Genomic DNA, 18,737 nt, shown 5'->3' with positions numbered 1-18,737 from the left:
ATTTTAAAATGAGAGATATTTGAAAGTTTATAAAAATATTCTGTCACCTCGTCTGGCAACGCCATGAAATTAAATAAATACCGAAATATGCTAGTGTGACCGTCCGCTAGTGGCGGGAAAACGGATGGTGACACATCCACTCAACGTCGTATTCCAGCAGCGGTAGCTTTCGGTCTCACTAAACCCTAAGCACGGTTCCCGGTTGCCAAAAGAAGTTAATGTGCATTTTATTTACGAAAACGCGAGCACGAGAGCCGAGCCACCAGCAAAAGGATTGTCGAGAAAGACCGCCATTGCGCTGAGTAAGTAGCGTTGACCGGAAAACAGCCGAGAAGGCGGTGAAAAGCACGGCAGACGGTGGAAATTGCGCGCGGAAAAAAAACCAGCGACAAGCCACACGGACACAAACACACACACACACACCTACCTAAATACCTACCATGCACCCGCACAAAGCCGACGCACACACACGCACAAAAATCGCACGCAGAAACCGAAACACAAACAAAAACGACGCTGTAGTCGACTTTAATATACACTTCTTGTATTCACTTGCTTCAAGGTTTCATAAAAGCCTTATTATTACGAATTAAGAATAAAAAAAGGTGAATGAATAACCATGAGTTACCCCATGCACTGTTGCAAAATATCAAGCCTACTTACCAAGTGACCCGACTAGAAAATACCCTAGCCACTGCTCTTCCAAAAAATACGTAGCCTACAAATTTAACAAAATCATAAAAAAACAAATTTTCCCGGATTATGGGGTCATGACCAAACATGCTCAATCCCATTCTATGGCTCTAATTTTTCCCCAGATCTCAACTTTTACAGGGACATACTGACATGGGTATGGCCAGATTAACTCGGCTATTGTGTTTCATAAGCAGCAAACGTTTTCTAAAGTAATACGTCCATCAAAGTCTCGATTTCCCATCGTAGATTGAGCATTTAGCCTTTTGGAAATATATGTATATGTTGTATTTGATAGGCTGTTTAAAGTATTTTATTTGATATACTTCAACAAGTGGCAAATGCTGTACACAAAAGTTCATCATAAGCAATGTCCTCCAATACATTTTCAGAAAGTCACACGAAAGTATTTCATTACACATATATTTATTTATTGTATATGATAGCATAGTTTACAAAACTAAGGCCAACACCAAGAGACATTCGACTTTGGTTGATTTAAAGTTAGTTTAAAATTTCAGACGGAACAAGAATGGGGCATAAACTTAATGTGGATTTCTCGTCCTGTTAAACACTTCTGCACGAATATCCCTTTTGTCCTCCTATTGACATGATCTTATTGTTCTGGCTTGTTTGTTTCCTTTCCTTTCCTGTCCACCCACTTTAGCCCGGTGAACGACGAACGACGCTGTCCCTCCGCCCAGTCAACGCCTGCAGTCCGATTCACCGCTTTCCCGTTGCCTCGGCTGCCGCCATCCTCCGGGTGAAGATGTCCGACTACAGCGACCTGGACCGCCAGATCGAGCAGCTGAAGCGCTGCGAGATCATCAAGGAGAACGAGGTTAAGGCCCTGTGCGCGAAGGCCCGCGAGATCCTGGTGGAGGAGGGCAATGTGCAGCGTGTGGATTCGCCGGTGACCGTGTGCGGCGACATCCACGGCCAGTTCTACGACCTGAAGGAGCTCTTCAAGGTGGGCGGCGATGTGCCCGAGAAGAACTACCTGTTTATGGGCGACTTTGTGGACCGCGGCTACTACAGCGTGGAGACATTCCTGCTCCTGCTGGCGCTGAAGGTGCGCTATCCGGACCGCATTACGCTGATCCGCGGCAACCACGAGTCGCGCCAGATCACACAGGTGTACGGCTTCTACGACGAGTGCCTTCGCAAGTACGGCTCGACGGCCGTTTGGCGCTACTGCACGGAGATCTTCGACTACCTCAGCCTGTCTGCCATTATCGACGGCAAGATATTCTGCGTGCACGGCGGTTTGTCGCCGTCTATCCAGTACCTGGACCAGATTCGCAGCATCGACCGCAAGCAAGAGGTGCCCCACGACGGGCCCATGTGTGACCTGCTCTGGAGCGATCCGGAGGACCAGACCGGCTGGGGCGTCTCGCCGCGCGGCGCTGGCTATCTGTTCGGGTCGGATGTGGTCTCCCAGTTCAACCGCACCAACGAGATCGACATGATTTGCCGTGCGCATCAGCTGGTGATGGAGGGCTTCAAGTGGCACTTCAACGAAACCGTCCTGACCGTCTGGTCGGCGCCAAACTACTGCTATCGGTGAGTAATCCGCCATGCTCGAAATGCTCGAATTGCCTTACTAACTTCTTGTCCTGCTCTTGCACATGCAGCTGCGGTAATGTGGCTGCCATCTTGGAGCTGAACGAGTACCTGCACCGCGACTTCGTCATCTTCGAGGCGGCTCCGCAGGAGAGTCGCGGCATACCCTCCAAGAAGCCCCAGGCGGACTACTTCCTCTAAGACGAGCACATTTCGGCGACTTCCCGCTGCTGCTCCCCTGACAATCGGCTCGAATGGACGCGGGGCGGGTGGTGGGTGGCGGGTGCCCACGGGTGGCTGACGCAAATCGTTTAGGGAAAATTCAACTGCCAGCCTGCCTAAGCAAAGCACACGCGAACCGCAACTGCAAGTGCTAGAGAACAACTGTAACATAAACATAAAGTAAGCTAAGATATCAAACTGGCGGCGGCGGGCAACAACAGACTGCATGTGCACCCCAAGCAGCCGGACACAGATCCACATTCAGTTCGCGTTCTGATCTACTTAGATTCCCAAGAACTACTTAGATATCATTTTTTTTTTTACCATCTGTTTACCTGTATCTGTTTCATTTGGAGACTTGTGCTGTTACGTGCTCGTGGAAGTCATCTGGTTTGTGAAAAGATCAATAGTATGGGCCGCGTATGAAACCTGCGCATTGCATCTAGCTACTAAATAATAGGATTAATACCCCCTTGTCCGCGAATCCTGCCAATTCGCCTGGCGCAGACGGTCAGCAAACACACCCGCCACAGTCGTCTGCTCGATGCGAATTCCCTGAGATCGGGCAACTTACTATACATATAGATGTAGGTTAAAGCATTAAGCCATCTTGACCGACAAGTTGCATAAAGTCGGCAGAGTTAGGATGGAAGCAAATGTTCGAAGACGTCATTAAGTTTTTGATTGATAAAAAAAGACTTTGCATGCCTGAAACGGAATTTCTCAGCCGGAAAACAGTTGGGGAAAGACAGATACGAAAAAACAGTTTAGTAGTTCGTAGCATGTAAGAAACGAGTTTTAAGTACTCCCCAGATTGGGATATTATATACAAATAACTATTATTAAAATAAAGATAATAAGCACGAACTTGAGTCAGTACTGCATACATTTTGGATCCTTTCAGAGCCGCATGAATCCTGCGAGATTAAAAACAGTTTTCTATGCTAAAATATTAGCACGCTAGCACTAATCTATGAAAGATCTGTGCTAAAGCTATTCCTGCTTATTTTGAATAATTACTTTATCCCATGAAACTAAGTCCAGCACATGTCCTTCCCAATACATTCCCTTTCACAATCCAATATCCGTTTTCTTCTGCAGTTTCTCAGTTTATCGGGTACTTAAACTCTAGTCATAGTATACACATAACAAAAATGATAATTATATTCCAGAGAGGGCGCTTGTGCCTCTGTATCGGGTTCGGTATTGGTCTTAGATCTGTTTTCAGTTTTCCTCCAGCTCGAGTCCGTGCTCCTTTATTTGCTCGTAGATGCAGTCTTCAAAGGCGGCGGCAGCGTCGCAACTGGGAAAAGTATGCATAAGTAAAGGATGAATGGATGATGAGCCGGAGCCGGCGGCAGGCCAATGGCCAGTACTCACTGGTCCGCGGGTGTCTCGATGGCATCGCACTTGGCCACCACGTCGGCGGGGGCGTCCTCCTTCTCGGCATCATGCTTGCTCATGGCCTTGACCATCTGCACGGCATGCTCCTTGTTCACCTTGCCGGCCTCATCCATCTGCAACACAAAAAAATAGAGCTGGTAAGCAAAGTAATAAGGTAATCTCTCGCGTTTTTAGCACTTACGATCTGGAACTTCTTCAACACGCAGGCGCGCAGGCACTTGGCCTCGTGACTTTCGGGAGCCACATGCTTCAGTAGCTGCTCCACATCCTCTGAGATCACACAGAAAAAAAGGACAATATTATATCAAACATATATGTTTATAACCTTTGTAATGCCAGTCAAAAGTTTTCAACTGTAAAGTACATATATATCTTCTTATTAAACATCAATAGGAAAGTCGTTCATGTCCGTTTGTCCGTCCGTTTCTAAGTCAACTAGTCTTTCTGTTTCGAAGCTATATGGATAAAACTTTCCCAAAAGCCATATCTCTATTCCATGTAGCACAGAAGACAGAATCGGACGACTATATCATATAACTCCCATAGAAACAAATGGAAAAATACATACAACAATGATAAAACGCTGTTTTTCAATTTAAACAAATATGCTTCGAGATGTAATGGTAAGTCATGGCTTACTATTTCAGAACAACAGTTTTATTTTTTTTTTTTTAAGTCAAGCAACGATACCAGGGAACGATCGTTATTGTAGACGTTTGTTTATGAGATTTATTTGCTTCGCATCCCACAACAGTAAAATGATAAGTTCGCTTTTCGAGAGACAACAAAAATGTGTAAATTCTGACTATACAAAAAACCTGTTGACGAGTGTAATGTTACCTAATGCTGAAGATAAAATGCCCTGCTTTGCTATAATAAAATTTTCAAGCAAACTTTTGAAGATCAACAAATTGCCGACTCAAAATCCTTCGAAAACTTTTGAGAAGATTTTTATACACAAAATTGGAAAAGTTATCATTTTTAATTAAGCGAAAATGTTAGAAAATGCTAAATTAGAGAAAGAAAGAAAAACAAAACTATGGAAGTATGTATATTGAATGACAATTACCAAAAAATTACAAACTTAACAATTTATGTATTTATATTAACTGTACTTTTTTAATCCAGGGAAACGAGTGCTTAGCTCACAATTTCGGGCAAAGCTAAGATGTCAGAGGTTATTCCAAATTATTTTCATACCCGTTACTCGTAGAGTGAAAGAGTTTGGGAAATGGTTTTAATTTCATAATTTATAATGTTTTATTTAATAGCTGCCAAAAGAAAAATAGAAAGTTGCAAAGGAAAATTCCTCGTATATGCATAAGGCTCTGGCTATATTCATTTAAAAATGCATAAGTCATACATTTTAATTTTATAAAAAAAAATATCAAAAATAGCTGCATATGAACAGATGCGAAATGAAAAACCGCATCGAAATATTTCCTTGTATGGGATGTATAGCAAATAAATAGCAAATGCGGCATCATATCCAGTTTTCTCTCTGTGGAAGTGGCAAGGCTACTCCGTACTCACCATCGGTGGCGCCCGTCTCCGCCTTGCACTCGTTGGCCAACTGGGTGGCATGCTCCCGGGTCATCCCCTCTTGCGGCTTGGCAAGGGTGCCTCCCAGGCACACCAGTCCCAGGAGTAGCATTACGGACAGATTGAATAGACGTGACATTTCGACTTGCGATTTGCGATTTGCTATTTGCTATTTGCTATTTGCGAGCTGCGATTGGCGATTGAACTGCGCTACGTACGAACTCTGAATTGGATGCGAAACGCTGGCGACGCCCCCGTTTTATAGGAGAAGTTGGCTAAGGCAAAGTCCCGTGATTGATTTGGCAGATCAGATCGATCTACAGCCGCGTCTCAAGCACCTCCGGCAATTACTCGCAATTATGAACTATATGGGCATATACGGGACCCGCCGGAGATGCCCTCGACTGGGCATCGTGTGACCAAATGACACTACACCTCACTCCACTTCACTCCACTCCATTCCGCTGGACGTGATCGGATCGGATGGGAGCTGACGTGGTGGGAACTGGGAACTGGGATCTCCACTTTACCCCCTTAATTGGTGACTGGCATGAAATCACACACCGGGTCGGGTCTAGTGGAAATGAAAATGCAAAATGCAAAATACAAAATACAAAATGCAAAATGCAAAATCCCGCTCGTAATTAAACCGATCAACAGCTCTGGGTGAGAGATGAGTGATTGTGACTGGCGGGGCCATCCAATATCATCTATTATATTATTATACTAGCCCCCTGCGTTTTGGAATCTCGGCCTCACATTGAAAGGCAGGCGGCCACGCAAATTGGTCGTTTAGGCCATAATATACCCTTGATCACTCAACTTCCCAGTTAGTTTGCCTGTGATAAATCGCTTGCTTGCAATCTGCATTTCATGTTCGCTTTTTTATCGAGTGGAAATTTCAGAGCACGCAATCTCAATGTAGATCGAAACAGCTGAAATTGGATTATCGTGTTGGCATCTTGCATGCTTAGTTTTAAATTTTTAAATGCTTTTTTATTGAAGAACTGTTACCACACATCGATACTATTTTTGACAAGCTTCAATCTTATTTCGAATAAGAATCGAGCACATAAATACATTTTGATTTAAAGTTCAAAATTGGTTGAAGATTGTCGTCGTGGAAATGTGAATCCGTTATCTTTTTGGATACAAAAAAAAAATTTTTATTATGAATTTTTATTTTTATTTTTTTTTGGTATAAACAAAGTCTCAAAAGAAAGGAATTCAAAAGTTTTCATATAAAACTATAAAAATCAGTTTTGTTTACAGTATTTATATAAAAATTAATAAAACTATTGTATTATTATTTATCAATATTTATGATTAAAACTTACATATTAGTAATAATTTGTTTTATTTTATTTATTTATTTATTTGATTAAAATGTTTAAAAAACAAGAAAGGAAGCAAACATCGGCAAGCCGAAGTTCATACACCCTTGCAGGTATTACAAAAATTAAATATTCTTGAAAACATTAAAATTATGATTGACTTGCGTGTATGTTTACATAGAAGCTATTTGAAGGTTATTTGATAGTTCCTATGGCAGCTATATGATATCGTTTTCCGATTTTAATAAAATTAAAAGAATAATTCTGAACTGTCCAATTATTAATTAATCATAAAAAATTTCTAAAAAAATTACAAAATTAAAAAGTTAATTAAAAAAATTTTTTTTTTTATATTTTTATTGTTTCTTTTGGAGCTTTAAGTTATAGTCGTCAGATTTTGATGAAATTTAAAGCGTAATTCTGAAATATTTAACCAATCACTAAAGTTCTATACCCTTGCAGAGGGTATTATAATTTCAGTCAGAAGTTTGCAACGCAGTGAAGGAGACGTTTCCGACCCTATAAAGTATATATATTCTTGATCAGCATCACTAGTAGAGTCGATCTAGCCATGTCCGTCTGTCCGTCCGTCTGTCCGTTTATATGCAAACTAGTCTCTCAGTTTTAAAGCTATCTGCATGAAACTTTCCCAAAAGTTGTCTTTCTATTGCAGGTAGTATATAAGTCGGAACTTTGCTGTTTTTTAATTTTTTGTTTAGTTCTTCGACATATAGTAATGGTAAAATATTTCCGATTTATGGTTTAAATTTCATCAAAATCGGACGACTATAGCATATAGCTCCCATAGGAACAATCGGAAAAATAAATGAAAAAAATTATAACTTTGCTGTTTTTTAATTTTTTGTTTAGTTCTTCGAGATATAGTAATGGTTTAATATTTCAGAATTACGGTTTTAATTTCATCAAAATCGGACGACTATAGCATATAGCTCCCATAGGAACAATCGGAAAAATAAATGAAAAAAAATTATAACTTTTCTGTTTTTTAATTTTTTGTTTAGTTCTTCGACATATAGCAATGTTTAATTATTTCAGAATTATGGTATAAATTTTATCAAAATCGGACGTCTATAGTATATAGCTCCCATAGAAATAATAAAACTATATATAAAATAACTATCTAATAATTGAGCTGCAAATCATCATAGTTTCAATGTTTTTTTTTAGCACATACTCAAGTAAATCATAATTTAAATGTTTTCAAAAGTATTTAATTAATGCAATAGCTGCAAGGGTATATGAACTTCGGCTTGCCGAAGTTTGCTTTCCTTCTTGTTTTTTATTATTTTTGCGATTGTTTCTATGGGAGCTATTTGCTATAGTAGTCCGATTTTTATGAAATTTAAACCGTATTTCTGAAATTACTATATCTCAAAGAACTAAAAAAAAAATTAAGAAACATTAAAGTTATAATTTTTTAAAATTTATTTTTCCGATTGTTCCTATGGGAGCTATATGCTATAGTCGTCCGATCCGGCTCGTTCTGACTTATATACTACCTGTAATAGAAAGACAACTTTTGGAAAGTTTCATGCGTAGAAAGTTTGCGTAGAAACGGTCGGACAGACGGACATGGCTTGATAGACTCTCCAAGTGATGCTGATCAAGAATATATATACTTTATGGGGTCGGAGATGTCTCCTTCACTGCGTTGCAAACTTCTGACTGAAATTATAATACCCTCTGCAAGGGTATAAAAATACCTTTTGCAAAGGCTGTCAATGTCAGTGACCAATTCAGGTATACTAGGCATAGTGGTGATCCTTTTTTGCTCATAAATGTTTGATAAAATAATGCATAAATTTTAAAACTATTCGGGTCTCTTCTGAACATCATATTAATCATATAATCATATTTGTATGACTTATGTTGGCCCAGTCAGGATTTCAGATCACATTTATATTTTAGATGCATCAGGGGGAATAGGGAGTTTCCGGTTGACGTTTGATTAATTTCGAATATACATATTCCTTATTGTCACAATACGAAGACATTAGATAATATGCGTGTTTCTAACGACGTTTGCTCTGATCTGCTAAGGATATTCATTTCCGAAATTCTTTAATAATTATAATAATTAATAACTGAAAATGTCACTCTAGTTTAGGCCATATTTAACTAAAATAAAATGCATTTAAATCAAAAAGGTACTATTTATTTATTTAATTATTTAATATGCGTTGTATTTAACATTATGATTTAATATTAATAATTATTTTAAATTAAATAGTCAGATATTTTTTCGTTTTCAATTTCCTTATTATTTGCACCTAATGACTTGCTCTGCACCAATTTTTTGGGTGTTATTTTTTTTAATTTAAAGCGCATGTACCTTGTTACACCAATTAATCACCACGTCAGCGTTGTGAAAAAATTTGGTTCTAATTTTGTTAAATGGCAAATTCGGCACACCAAAAGCTGTTCGAACAGTACAGCTTCATGAATCTACATTGTTGGTATTACCCAGTGTAGTTTGATTTATTTCTTTATCAAAGATTAATTCCACTGCCCTGAGCAAACTTATACACGTTTTGGGTAATGCTCGTCTTTGGCACTGAGAACACTGAACTTGACGATGAAAAATCGCGTATCGTCAGCAAAATCACTGGGAGAAAAAATAAGTGCGAAGGTGAGGTTGTGTGGCCCACTCTCTATATAAGCCAAGAACTAGAGCCACAACCAGTGCAGATCCAAAGAAGAAGCTGACGCGAAGATGAAACTACCGAACATTCAGCTGATTACCGTCGTGGCCGGCGTTCTGCTGCCGATGCAGTGCATCCTCGTCCATGGCCAGAACACGGCCTTCGATCTCACCAAGCTGCTGCCCAAAAGCGGAACGGAGCCCGTCTGGTCGGTGATAGATCGCAACCTGCCGCAGGTCCAGGAGATGATCACCACCGCCAGGATGGGGTGCATCGAGAAGCTCGGCCTGCCCAAGAACCAGCGACCGCTAATGAAGGTGACCAATCCCAGCGAGAAGGAGAAGTGCCTGGCGGAGTGCGTGCTCAAGAAGATCCAGCTGGTGAGTGGGCTACAGAATTGGGGGATACAAGTAGGCCTAAACCTCTTTAATTGCCCACCCGCAGATGGACGAGAACAACAAGCTGAACCTGAGCCAGGTGGAGAAGCTGACCAGTCTGGTGACCCAGGACAACAAGATGGCCATCGCCATCAGCTGCAGCATGGCCCAGTCCTGCAACCGCAGCAGCTCCTCCAAGAGCCCCTGCGAGGCAGCCCACTTCTTCAACCAGTGCATCGGTCGCCAGCTGGAGCACAGCAAAGTGAAGCTGATCTGGTAGATGCGTAGAATAGGCCTCCTAAGGAAAGGACCTCATCTCCAACTACTCCAAGTACTCGTTAGTGGTTCCAAAAAAACTGCACATTTTACCGAAGTGTAGAACTACACTGATGTTTCTAAACAATTGAAAGCTAAGCTTCTTCCAATGCGATATTCAGCATTTGTAGTAAGTCAATGTACCTCATAGCCAATTCGAATATTTATCACTTCGAGATTCTTCCATTGCAGTTTTTGGTTATTTTAAATATGGAAATACTACATATTTTTCAATAGTTAATTTGACTGTTTTGGGAATAGATTTTAATATCTGATATATTTAAACATAAATAGGATCTATATTAAAACTAATATTTTCCACAATAATTCAAATATTTCAATATTAAATCATGCAATTTAATATGCAATGTATTTAATAATATGATTTTATTTATTTTTACTTACATATGAAATATACTACAATATTTTGAACTCAAAAGCCAGACATGTATTTTTTCTATTCCATTTTTTATCAGTGTAATTTGATGTAAGTTATTTTATTCACAGCCTTAAATTGTAAAAGTTGTAATATCCAATCCAATTCTTTAGCATTTGTGTTAGGATACCATTCATTCGTCGTTATTTGTTTTGAAAAACGCCTCAAGAACTCAAAGAACTAAATTACTTTTTTAGGTTTTGAGTCTGTCACTCAAAAACTCAAAAATGTACTTCCAAATAAGTACGTTAATGCACTTGATACCATCTTAGAGCCCCATAAACATTCAATATTTCGTTAGTTGGGCGCTTTATTTGTGTCGGGAACCACTCAAAGTTCTCGATTTGTTTCTAATTAAATTGAACTGTACTAACACAAAAAAAAAAATTAATGGAGAACTGGTGATGGGCGGCGACCTGCTCAATATCCTCATTCCTTGAGGTCGGGAATCTTAAAGCCAGAGGCGCGCATCTCGCGGAGCATGCACATGGCGATACCATGGGCGGCCTCACACCTAAATCAGGAATACACAGATACAACATTTGGGTGAGGCATTGTTAAGATTTTTTATCAAATATATTTGTATAATTAGTAAATTTCTGAAATTACTAAGTTACTAAATAAAACATGAAATGAAGCAAACTTTCTTAAGTCGAAGTTTTTATACCCTTGCAGTAATTGCAGAAATGAAATGATTCGATTTAAGTTGCATATGTACTTTTTTCTATGATAGCTTTTTGACATCGATGTCCAATTTTAATGAATTTAAGCCGTAATTTCGACATAGCAAACCAATACTATACCTCCAAATATATTTGTAGAAATGGAAAACCAGCTATAAAAAAAAAGTTTTTGGGAAAGTTTCATCCAGATAGCTTGAAAACTGATAGACTAGTTTCCGTACAAACGGACGGACGGACAATTCCCCTACTAGTGATGCTGATCATGAATATATAGTTTAAAAAATTATAATACCCTCTGCAAGGGTATAAAAAGACAGTTAATGCGTAGAAAAGTGAAAATAAAAAGTGAAGTGAAAAGATGTCGAAGAAATCCCTTATTATTTTCGAAACGGTGGCGTTTAAAAACGTTTCAAAACTTTAGTCTTTGCTGTGTTTAGCAGTAATTTGGCTCAGATTCCGGCAAAAGTTGCAATAAAAGCTTTGAATACATTTGTCTTGAGATTTGTCCGCAATTCGGTGTGTGAAGCGATTTCTTGGACACCTGTGGATCTCGAACTCACTTGTCCTTCTCCGCCTTCAGCTGCTCGTTGCAGCTCTTGACGATGCGCCGGCCATCGTCCTCGCGATCCGGGAACATCATGTTGACCATCTCGAGGGTCTTGTCCTCGTTGAACTGCAGCTGGCCCTCGGGCATCAGCTCGAACTGCTCCAGCATGCAGTGGCGGAAGCACTTGGTCTCGTGCTTGGCGTCCTCCTTGTTCAGCACCATCTCCACGATGTGCTCTGTTGGCATAGTGGCATAGCAACGAGGATTAGAATGGGAAGGTCGCTCTGCAAGATGGCACTTACCCCTCAGGGGCTTGGGCGTACACCCATCGCCAAAGGGCTCGATCAGCTCCACCACCTCGTCCACGGTCATGGAGGGCTCCTCGTCGTCGGCCGCCACCGATCCCAGTAGTAGAGCGGTGCAGGCCAGTGCCAGCAGAAGGTTCGTCATCCGGTTGCTCTGCATCATTATCGTTTCTCTTGTGGAAAGTGGTCGGACCAGCGATCGCCGCCGGACCATTTATACCCGCCGCAGTCGTGTCCGGCACATCCGGTACAAGCAAATCGCCCCGCTTGTAGATCACCCATCGATAGCCATGACATTGCTGGGGCGAGTCATGCAAACCACCAAGCCAGCAAGCCTCTAAGCCACCAGAGCACCCACTTCCACCCATTCATCATCCATTGCAGCCCAATCAAAACGCTCCACAATAGGTATATGCCGGTTCAACCTTTATTGATCGAGTGCTTTCAATGGGAATTTATCTGCTTTATCTGCTGTATCTGATGTATCTGATGTATCTGATTTATCTATTGTGTCCGGCCAGGGGGGTGGTATCCGATTTCCTAGGGAAACACGAACACCTTGATGTTGGTCTTCAGGCAAGAGAGCAGGGCGTAGGCGGGATCACAGTTGGGGGCGTTTTTCAAGCCCACGGTGGAGTCCTTGCACAGGCTGATGCCCTTGCGGTACTCCTCCTTGTAGCTGTCCGGCAGCAGAATGTCCAGCTGCTTGAGGGTCGCCTCCACCTGGAACTTGCCCTTCTTGATCTAAAAGAAGGGATTTCAACAGAAAAGTTTTGTCGAACAATGGTTGCAAGTCGGTTGAAATGGGGGCTTGGTTGGAATCGGGATTACCTATTTCAAATACTTACAGACAACTTGCAATAGAAAAAAGAAAACATCAGCAAGTCCGATTAAAAAAAATGATATCTGTATTTCTAAAATAATAAACCCTTACTATCAAAGTAATTAATTTCAAAGTATATTCAAATCAATTGAAAAACAGCGAAATTATAATTTTTTCCTTTTTTGTATTTTTCTGATTGTCACATTAAGAGCTATAGAATATAGTCGTCCGATTTTAATAAAATGTATGCCGTTATTTTAAAAATGTTAAGCCATTACAACAAGAATAATATTAAACAAAATTGTTCTTTTATTTTTGTAATTGTTTTAATGAGAGCTATGTGATATAGTCGTTCGATCCGTAGATCTGTAGTAGAAATACAAAGTTTCATGCAGATAGCTTAAAAACTGAAACTCTAGTTTGGGTAGAAACGGACAGAGGGACGGACAGACAAACGGATAGACGGACATGGCTAGATCGGCTCTCCTAGTGACGCTGGTCAGTAACATATATACTTTATAAAGTTTGGAAATGTATCCTTCTGTGCGTGGCAAACTGCTGACCAAAATTATAATATCTACGCGAGGGTAAACAAATGTATATGTTGGTTTCATTACAATTAAAGTTATTGAAAAAGGAATATTATTGTTTTGCCAATCGAATAGCTTTGATTCTTGTTTAGAAGAATAACAACTTTGAAAGTGTTTTTCTTCTCTAAAACTCCTAAATCCAATCTAGCATTGGTGAAATCATTGCGGACTCGAACTCGACACTCACCGCCTGCATCATTTCCAGGATGCAATTGATATAGCAGTTGCTGTCCTTGCTGTTGGGGATATTTCCGTTGCGAATATTGTCGGCTATCTCCTCGGTGACCTTGGGATACTTGGGCAGGCAGACGTCGCGGGTCAGTTTTCCGGCGGACCGCATCTGTTCCTCCGTCACCTGGAAGAGGTAAGTGCTAGTGATATCCTGAGGGCAGTCTTTGGCATTTGGCAGGGCGCCTTAAGACCTACCCCTGCCTCCGATCCGGGCAGCAAGCCCATGGATATGGCCACACAGATCAGCAGCAAAGGGAACTTCATTGCCGAGACGAGACAAGACGATAGGCGATATGATGCCACTCCCGACTCCTTTTATATGCGCGACTGCCAACATGCAAATGACTTCATACTGGATGGGGATCGAACGGCAAAGTATTGGTTAGTCCCAGTCCCAGTCCCATTTCAATATAGCTATAATCTTGCCACACTAATTGACAGTTCGGTGTTGGGTCACCCACCGTGCGAGGTGACATGCGAGATGCGTTGACAATCACATTGCTGCGCCACACCTTCCCACTGTTTTCGATCATGCAAATGCAAATGCAAGCAAGATATCAGCTGAGAACTATTGGGGCGGTTCCCGAAAGCAAGTAAAAGCCATATAGACGAGTGCCTCGATAACAAGGTACCCGGTTCCGAACAAAAATTATCAGAACATGTTTCTATACGCCTTTTTGTATACCTATATTTTTTGAAAACATCTCAGTTTTAAATGTGCATATCTTAATAAAACTTTGCATATATGATGTCTAATGAAAACGATCAAAATTAATAGAGAAACCGAAATATAATACTTCACCTGTAGTATAAAGCTTCCACAAGATCATCGGCAAAATTATAGGACAATGTTCCTAACTTTATTGTTTTATAATTATAGCTGAATTAACCAGATAGTAACTTTTACTTACTCAGAATAGCTTTTAAGCTCGCATTCTAATTAATTTTCATGTTAAATATTTATACATGCAATGGCCACATAAAAAAAGTATTGCAAAAGGCAAAGAAGGTTTTAAGCTGAGAAGAAATAATTAAAAACCTAGTTTAAGCTTACCACGGGTACGGGAACCCCATCCTTTGGGAACCGGATCAAGCTGGCTAACTTTCAGAAACTAGATACTGTTTAATGTACCCCTTTTGCCTTAGAGTACCGGGTATAAAAATAAGTAGATTATATACCTTTTAAATTAGTTGCAAGTGGGTATTTATATGGCAAATGTATTTCATTTGTGCATTCTGTACGACTGATAACGTTGAAAATAGTATTGCGTGTGGCATGAACAAAAATGCTATTCACTCATATCGATTATAGGTTATCTTAGGTTGGGCGGTGGTGGGTGGATAAAGTCAACCACCCAATTGAGCCTAAAGAGGCTCTTATTGTAAGGCCAAAGAAAGGAGAACCTGCCCAAAGAAATAATTAAAATTCAAAGTTTGTAGGTTGATTTTGAGTCAGGGAAGGCCTTGTCCAGCGTTTGGCACTGATTCAAGTTGACTTTACTTAAATTCAGTTTTAAGGCACAGTCTCAAACGAAATCAGGTCAAAAAGAGAGGTGCTATCCAAATTTTAATCTTTTGCCCCCATTGTGTGTGGAATCCAATTCAAAGACGCCAATATGTCCGAGCAGTTTAACTTTAACGACGCCTTTAACAGCCAAACCATGCGAGGCCGCGCCAATGTAAGTGACCAGTGACCTTCAACCCAACACTATGTCACCTCGAAACCCACAGGTAGCCAAGGCCACATGGGCCTCGGTGGGCTTGGTCTACGTCCTGGTGAAGATGCACAAGCGCAACTCGAAGCGTCGCGAGACGAAGCTCTACTGCAAGGGCTGTCAGCAGGCAATGCTGCACGGCTAGGGGTCATATTCCCGTGTTCTCGTATCCGTACACCCGTACACCCGTATCAAGTATCAAGAATCCCGTAACCAGTCCCTCAGTTCCCAGTGCTGTAGTTCAAAACTCGTGTTCTTTGTCGAGTCAATAAACTTCGGATCTTGGCAACCAGTATTTGGGAAAGGTAACAGTTTTTTTTTTTTTTTTTTGATCTCGGTAAGGTACAAGATTTCACTTTATTTGCGGGAAAAAATACATTGATAAGATAACAGATTATTTAGATATCGAAGTAGGTTAAAAGTGCTCTAGTTCAAAGCTTTGCCCAAACTCGTGTACTTTGTCGAGTCACCTTGACAACCAGTATAGGGAAAGGTAATTGTGTTTTGGATCTAGATAAGGTACAGGATTTCAATACCTAGGTAATGTACAAGGTACACAATTATTTAAATTATTAGGTAAGGTTAAAGTGCTCTAGTTCATAACGTTGGCCAGTCAACAAATTTCGGATCCTGACAACCAATATTGGAAAAGGTAAAAGTTTTTTGTAAGTAGGTAAGGTACAAGATTAGACTATAATTGCAAGTGTAAATACCTAGGTAAGGTACAAGGTACCCAATTATTTAAGTATCTAGGCAAGGAAGAAAGTTCAAAACATTTTTAATGCATTATTTAAGTAATTGGGTGGTAAACAAGTTCAATGTGGAATATCCTATTTTGTATACGCACTGGCAATTATGTCTAATAAGAATGACATTTGAAAATAAACAATAATATAAATATACTATATTGCAAAGTCAATGTGATACACAAAAATTTCAGTACCTACCTTTAAACTTAGCGCATATTCTTCCTAGGGTATATAGAAATCAGTACCTATTTTAGCTAAAGTATAGCAGCACATTTCTTTACCTGGATAAGGTAAAAAGTACCACATTTTGTTACCTAGGTACTTCCCAACACTATTGATACTTTTGTAGTCCGGATTTTTCACTCGAGTAGGCTGGGCTAAAGTCCTCGTCCCTTGTCATTCCATTCGATTAGGCCCCGCTCGAAAACAGCACACACACATTGAAGGCGACCCAATCCCAGATCCCCAGTTCTCAGATACCTAAATACCCAAGTACCCAGTTCCCAGACGATGGCTGACGGCTTTAAGAAGTACTTCAATGGGACAACTATCAATGGGCGCGCAAACGTAAGCACATAATTTAATGTTAAACCCTTTCGGACTTAGTACTTTAATTTAATGTTAAGTTAAACTTAAGTTAAAGCACGAATATACGCAATGATTTAGATCAGGTCCAATTGCATTTCGTTTTTTTTTTCATCGCTAAATTAAAATTATTAATTATTTTTTTTTTTAAATAGTTTAACTGAATTTAAACTAAAAAATATTGCAACAAATCACTAGTTATTTTTGAAATGTTTTCTAAATGCAAATAAAATTGCTTTAAAAAGTATCGAAAGTGAGTAAACACCAGAATTGGCTTTTTTGTAGCGTTCTTAAAAGTTGGATGGTATGGCTGTGGTACATTGACTTATCACCACCCAATTTATCTTTGACCTTGAAACCTATTTCCCCCCCATTCTCCAGGTGGCCAAGGCCACATACGGCACGATAGCTCTGCTGTACGTCATATACCGCCTGCGCCGCGGATCTGGGAAGTCCTCCGGCGAGTTGGCCAGCGGGAAGTGCAGCTGCGAGTCGGACCACGAGGCGCCACTGAATGGCGACATCGGCGTCTATGGCGTGGATCCCGACTGCTCCGTTTGCCGGGAGCGGTCGGAGCGGGCGATGACCGAGTACGATCGGGAGCAGCAGCGCCGGGCGGCGGGCCACGATGAGGAGGGCTGCCGCGACGACCCGCCTCCGCCGCCGCCGCCTTCATCTGGCGGATCCGGAGGAGCAGGATCAGCTCCACCGTGCAACAAGTGTCCCTGCGAGGAGAACCCGCGTCCGGCCAGCCAACTGATGGGCCAGGTGCACGACACCTTCTACCGGGTGCTGCGTGGGGTCGTTGGTGCCGTCATGGGCACTGCGGCGGTCAGCACCATCGGGAGCGGGAGCGGTACCGCTAACGGTTCCCCGCCAGCCGCTCAGCTCGAGGAAGAGGAGGGGGAGGATGAGGAGCGCCACGAGTACGTCAATGAGACGCCGCTGAAGCGACGCTCCGCCCCGCGCTTCTGCCTGGCCACCACCAACAGGAACACCAAGAGGAACACCAACAGCCAATGCCAGGAGCAAGCCTCCGAACGCCAGCCGGAGGAGGCGGCCCGGGAAAAGGCAGAGGCCCAGCCGGAGGATCAGCCGGAGTACAGCGCCTTCAGCGACGGCTTTACCTCTGGCCTTTACTTCACCAGCGACGAGAAATGAGCGGTCATCGGTGAGAGAAGCGAATCCCGTCTCCGGACCAGCTCCCTTTGGGGATCTTCTAAATTCTTAGTTGAAAATGAATAAACTTGGTCCGCTAAGATTTCTACCTTTTAAAACGCCCTGCATGAATTGAGGTACACAGAAATAAATTGCAGGTATTCATATTGATATTTACAGGACGATAAACACGTATAATTTTTACTGTTGAATGTGTAAAATTGTTGTATTCTGGTCTAGAAATTTAAAAAATCGATTATCAATATTTTTAAAATATTCGAAAATGTCGAAAAAATGGGTTAAAATTTTTTTTTTTTGTCTTCAAGTCGACGCGGTTTTGTTATTTTAAATTTTTACATTTTTTTTTTTGAAAGTAGACTGCCTGATAACGACATATTAACTAAGGAAGAAATTATTTAATTTTTTTAATCCGATCTCTACAATCAATTTTTCCATTTCTTATATAAAATTGGTATTAAAAAAAAGTAATTTTCCGCTTACCCTCTTTACTCGAACAGATCAAAGTGTTATGCCAAGTATCTAGACCAAAAATTGATATGGAATTTCATCAAAACGAGTAGCATTTCTTATCAATTTTTTTTCTATGTACGGCTGTTTCACCACTAGGTAATATCCATCAACTGCACTGATATGAAAAAAGCATAGTAAAAATAAAAATATGGCTATTGAATCCAACATTTTATATTTCATATTTTTTACTTAAATTTTAAGTTTATGTGGAAAGTAAATGGATATTTTCAAATATGTTTATCCGTTTTCTTTTATTTATCTCATTGTTATT

At 40.8% G+C, this 18,737-nt stretch overlaps 7 protein-coding genes across 8 annotated transcripts; 4 read left to right on the top strand and 3 right to left on the bottom strand.

The window, feature by feature from the left end:
- The first annotated feature begins 141 nt into the window (after nt 1-141).
- LOC128264753 (serine/threonine-protein phosphatase 4 catalytic subunit) lies at nt 142-3,345 on the top strand. Its single transcript, XM_053000412.1, has 3 exons — nt 142-302; nt 1,361-2,256; nt 2,328-3,345. Exons 2-3 carry the CDS (start codon nt 1,463-1,465, stop codon nt 2,455-2,457), a joined length of 924 nt encoding a protein of 307 aa, XP_052856372.1. The 5' UTR covers nt 142-302; nt 1,361-1,462; the 3' UTR covers nt 2,458-3,345.
- A 221-nt stretch (nt 3,346-3,566) lies between these two features.
- Nucleotides 3,567-5,719, bottom strand: LOC128264756 (general odorant-binding protein 19d). Its single transcript, XM_053000415.1, has 4 exons — nt 5,416-5,719; nt 4,064-4,152; nt 3,859-3,995; nt 3,567-3,781 (listed from the first exon to the last, which is right to left on the bottom strand). Exons 1-4 carry the CDS (start codon nt 5,561-5,563, stop codon nt 3,703-3,705), a joined length of 453 nt encoding a protein of 150 aa, XP_052856375.1. The 5' UTR covers nt 5,564-5,719; the 3' UTR covers nt 3,567-3,702.
- Nucleotides 5,720-9,445: 3,726 nt separating this feature from the next.
- LOC128264755 (general odorant-binding protein 19d) lies at nt 9,446-10,462 on the top strand. The gene is made up of 2 exons (XM_053000414.1): nt 9,446-9,801; nt 9,866-10,462. Exons 1-2 carry the CDS (start codon nt 9,493-9,495, stop codon nt 10,076-10,078), a joined length of 522 nt encoding a protein of 173 aa, XP_052856374.1. The 5' UTR covers nt 9,446-9,492; the 3' UTR covers nt 10,079-10,462.
- Nucleotides 10,463-10,839: 377 nt separating this feature from the next.
- On the bottom strand, nt 10,840-12,255 carry LOC128264762 (uncharacterized). The gene is made up of 3 exons (XM_053000422.1): nt 12,082-12,255; nt 11,793-12,015; nt 10,840-11,063 (listed from the first exon to the last, which is right to left on the bottom strand). Exons 1-3 carry the CDS (start codon nt 12,245-12,247, stop codon nt 10,979-10,981), a joined length of 474 nt encoding a protein of 157 aa, XP_052856382.1. The 5' UTR covers nt 12,248-12,255; the 3' UTR covers nt 10,840-10,978.
- A 233-nt stretch (nt 12,256-12,488) lies between these two features.
- Nucleotides 12,489-14,054, bottom strand: LOC128264772 (general odorant-binding protein 19a). 2 transcript variants are annotated; one of them, XM_053000430.1, is made up of 3 exons: nt 13,924-14,054; nt 13,679-13,852; nt 12,489-12,828 (listed from the first exon to the last, which is right to left on the bottom strand). In XM_053000430.1, the coding sequence occupies exons 1-3, from the start codon at nt 13,990-13,992 to the stop codon at nt 12,625-12,627; spliced, it is 447 nt and encodes a 148-aa protein (XP_052856390.1). In that variant the 5' UTR covers nt 13,993-14,054; the 3' UTR covers nt 12,489-12,624. The 2 variants fall into 2 exon arrangements, with proteins under 2 accessions (XP_052856390.1, XP_052856391.1); XM_053000431.1 differs by having other exon boundaries at nt 13,685-13,852.
- A 1,144-nt stretch (nt 14,055-15,198) lies between these two features.
- On the top strand, nt 15,199-15,724 carry LOC128264773 (putative 60S ribosomal protein L33). Its single transcript, XM_053000432.1, has 2 exons — nt 15,199-15,407; nt 15,460-15,724. Exons 1-2 carry the CDS (start codon nt 15,345-15,347, stop codon nt 15,586-15,588), a joined length of 192 nt encoding a protein of 63 aa, XP_052856392.1. The 5' UTR covers nt 15,199-15,344; the 3' UTR covers nt 15,589-15,724.
- Nucleotides 15,725-16,561: 837 nt separating this feature from the next.
- Nucleotides 16,562-18,104, top strand: LOC128264771 (uncharacterized). The gene is made up of 2 exons (XM_053000429.1): nt 16,562-16,759; nt 17,159-18,104. The coding sequence occupies exons 1-2, from the start codon at nt 16,703-16,705 to the stop codon at nt 17,936-17,938; spliced, it is 837 nt and encodes a 278-aa protein (XP_052856389.1). The 5' UTR covers nt 16,562-16,702; the 3' UTR covers nt 17,939-18,104.
- Nucleotides 18,105-18,737: the final 633 nt, after the last annotated feature.

This window comes from Drosophila gunungcola, unplaced genomic scaffold (assembly GCF_025200985.1).
Source record: "Drosophila gunungcola strain Sukarami unplaced genomic scaffold, Dgunungcola_SK_2 000078F, whole genome shotgun sequence".
Lineage (NCBI taxonomy): Eukaryota > Metazoa > Arthropoda > Insecta > Diptera > Drosophilidae > Drosophila > Drosophila gunungcola.
The sequence above is the reverse complement of the archived record's forward strand: the minus strand, read 5'-3'. Positions and strand labels throughout refer to the sequence as shown.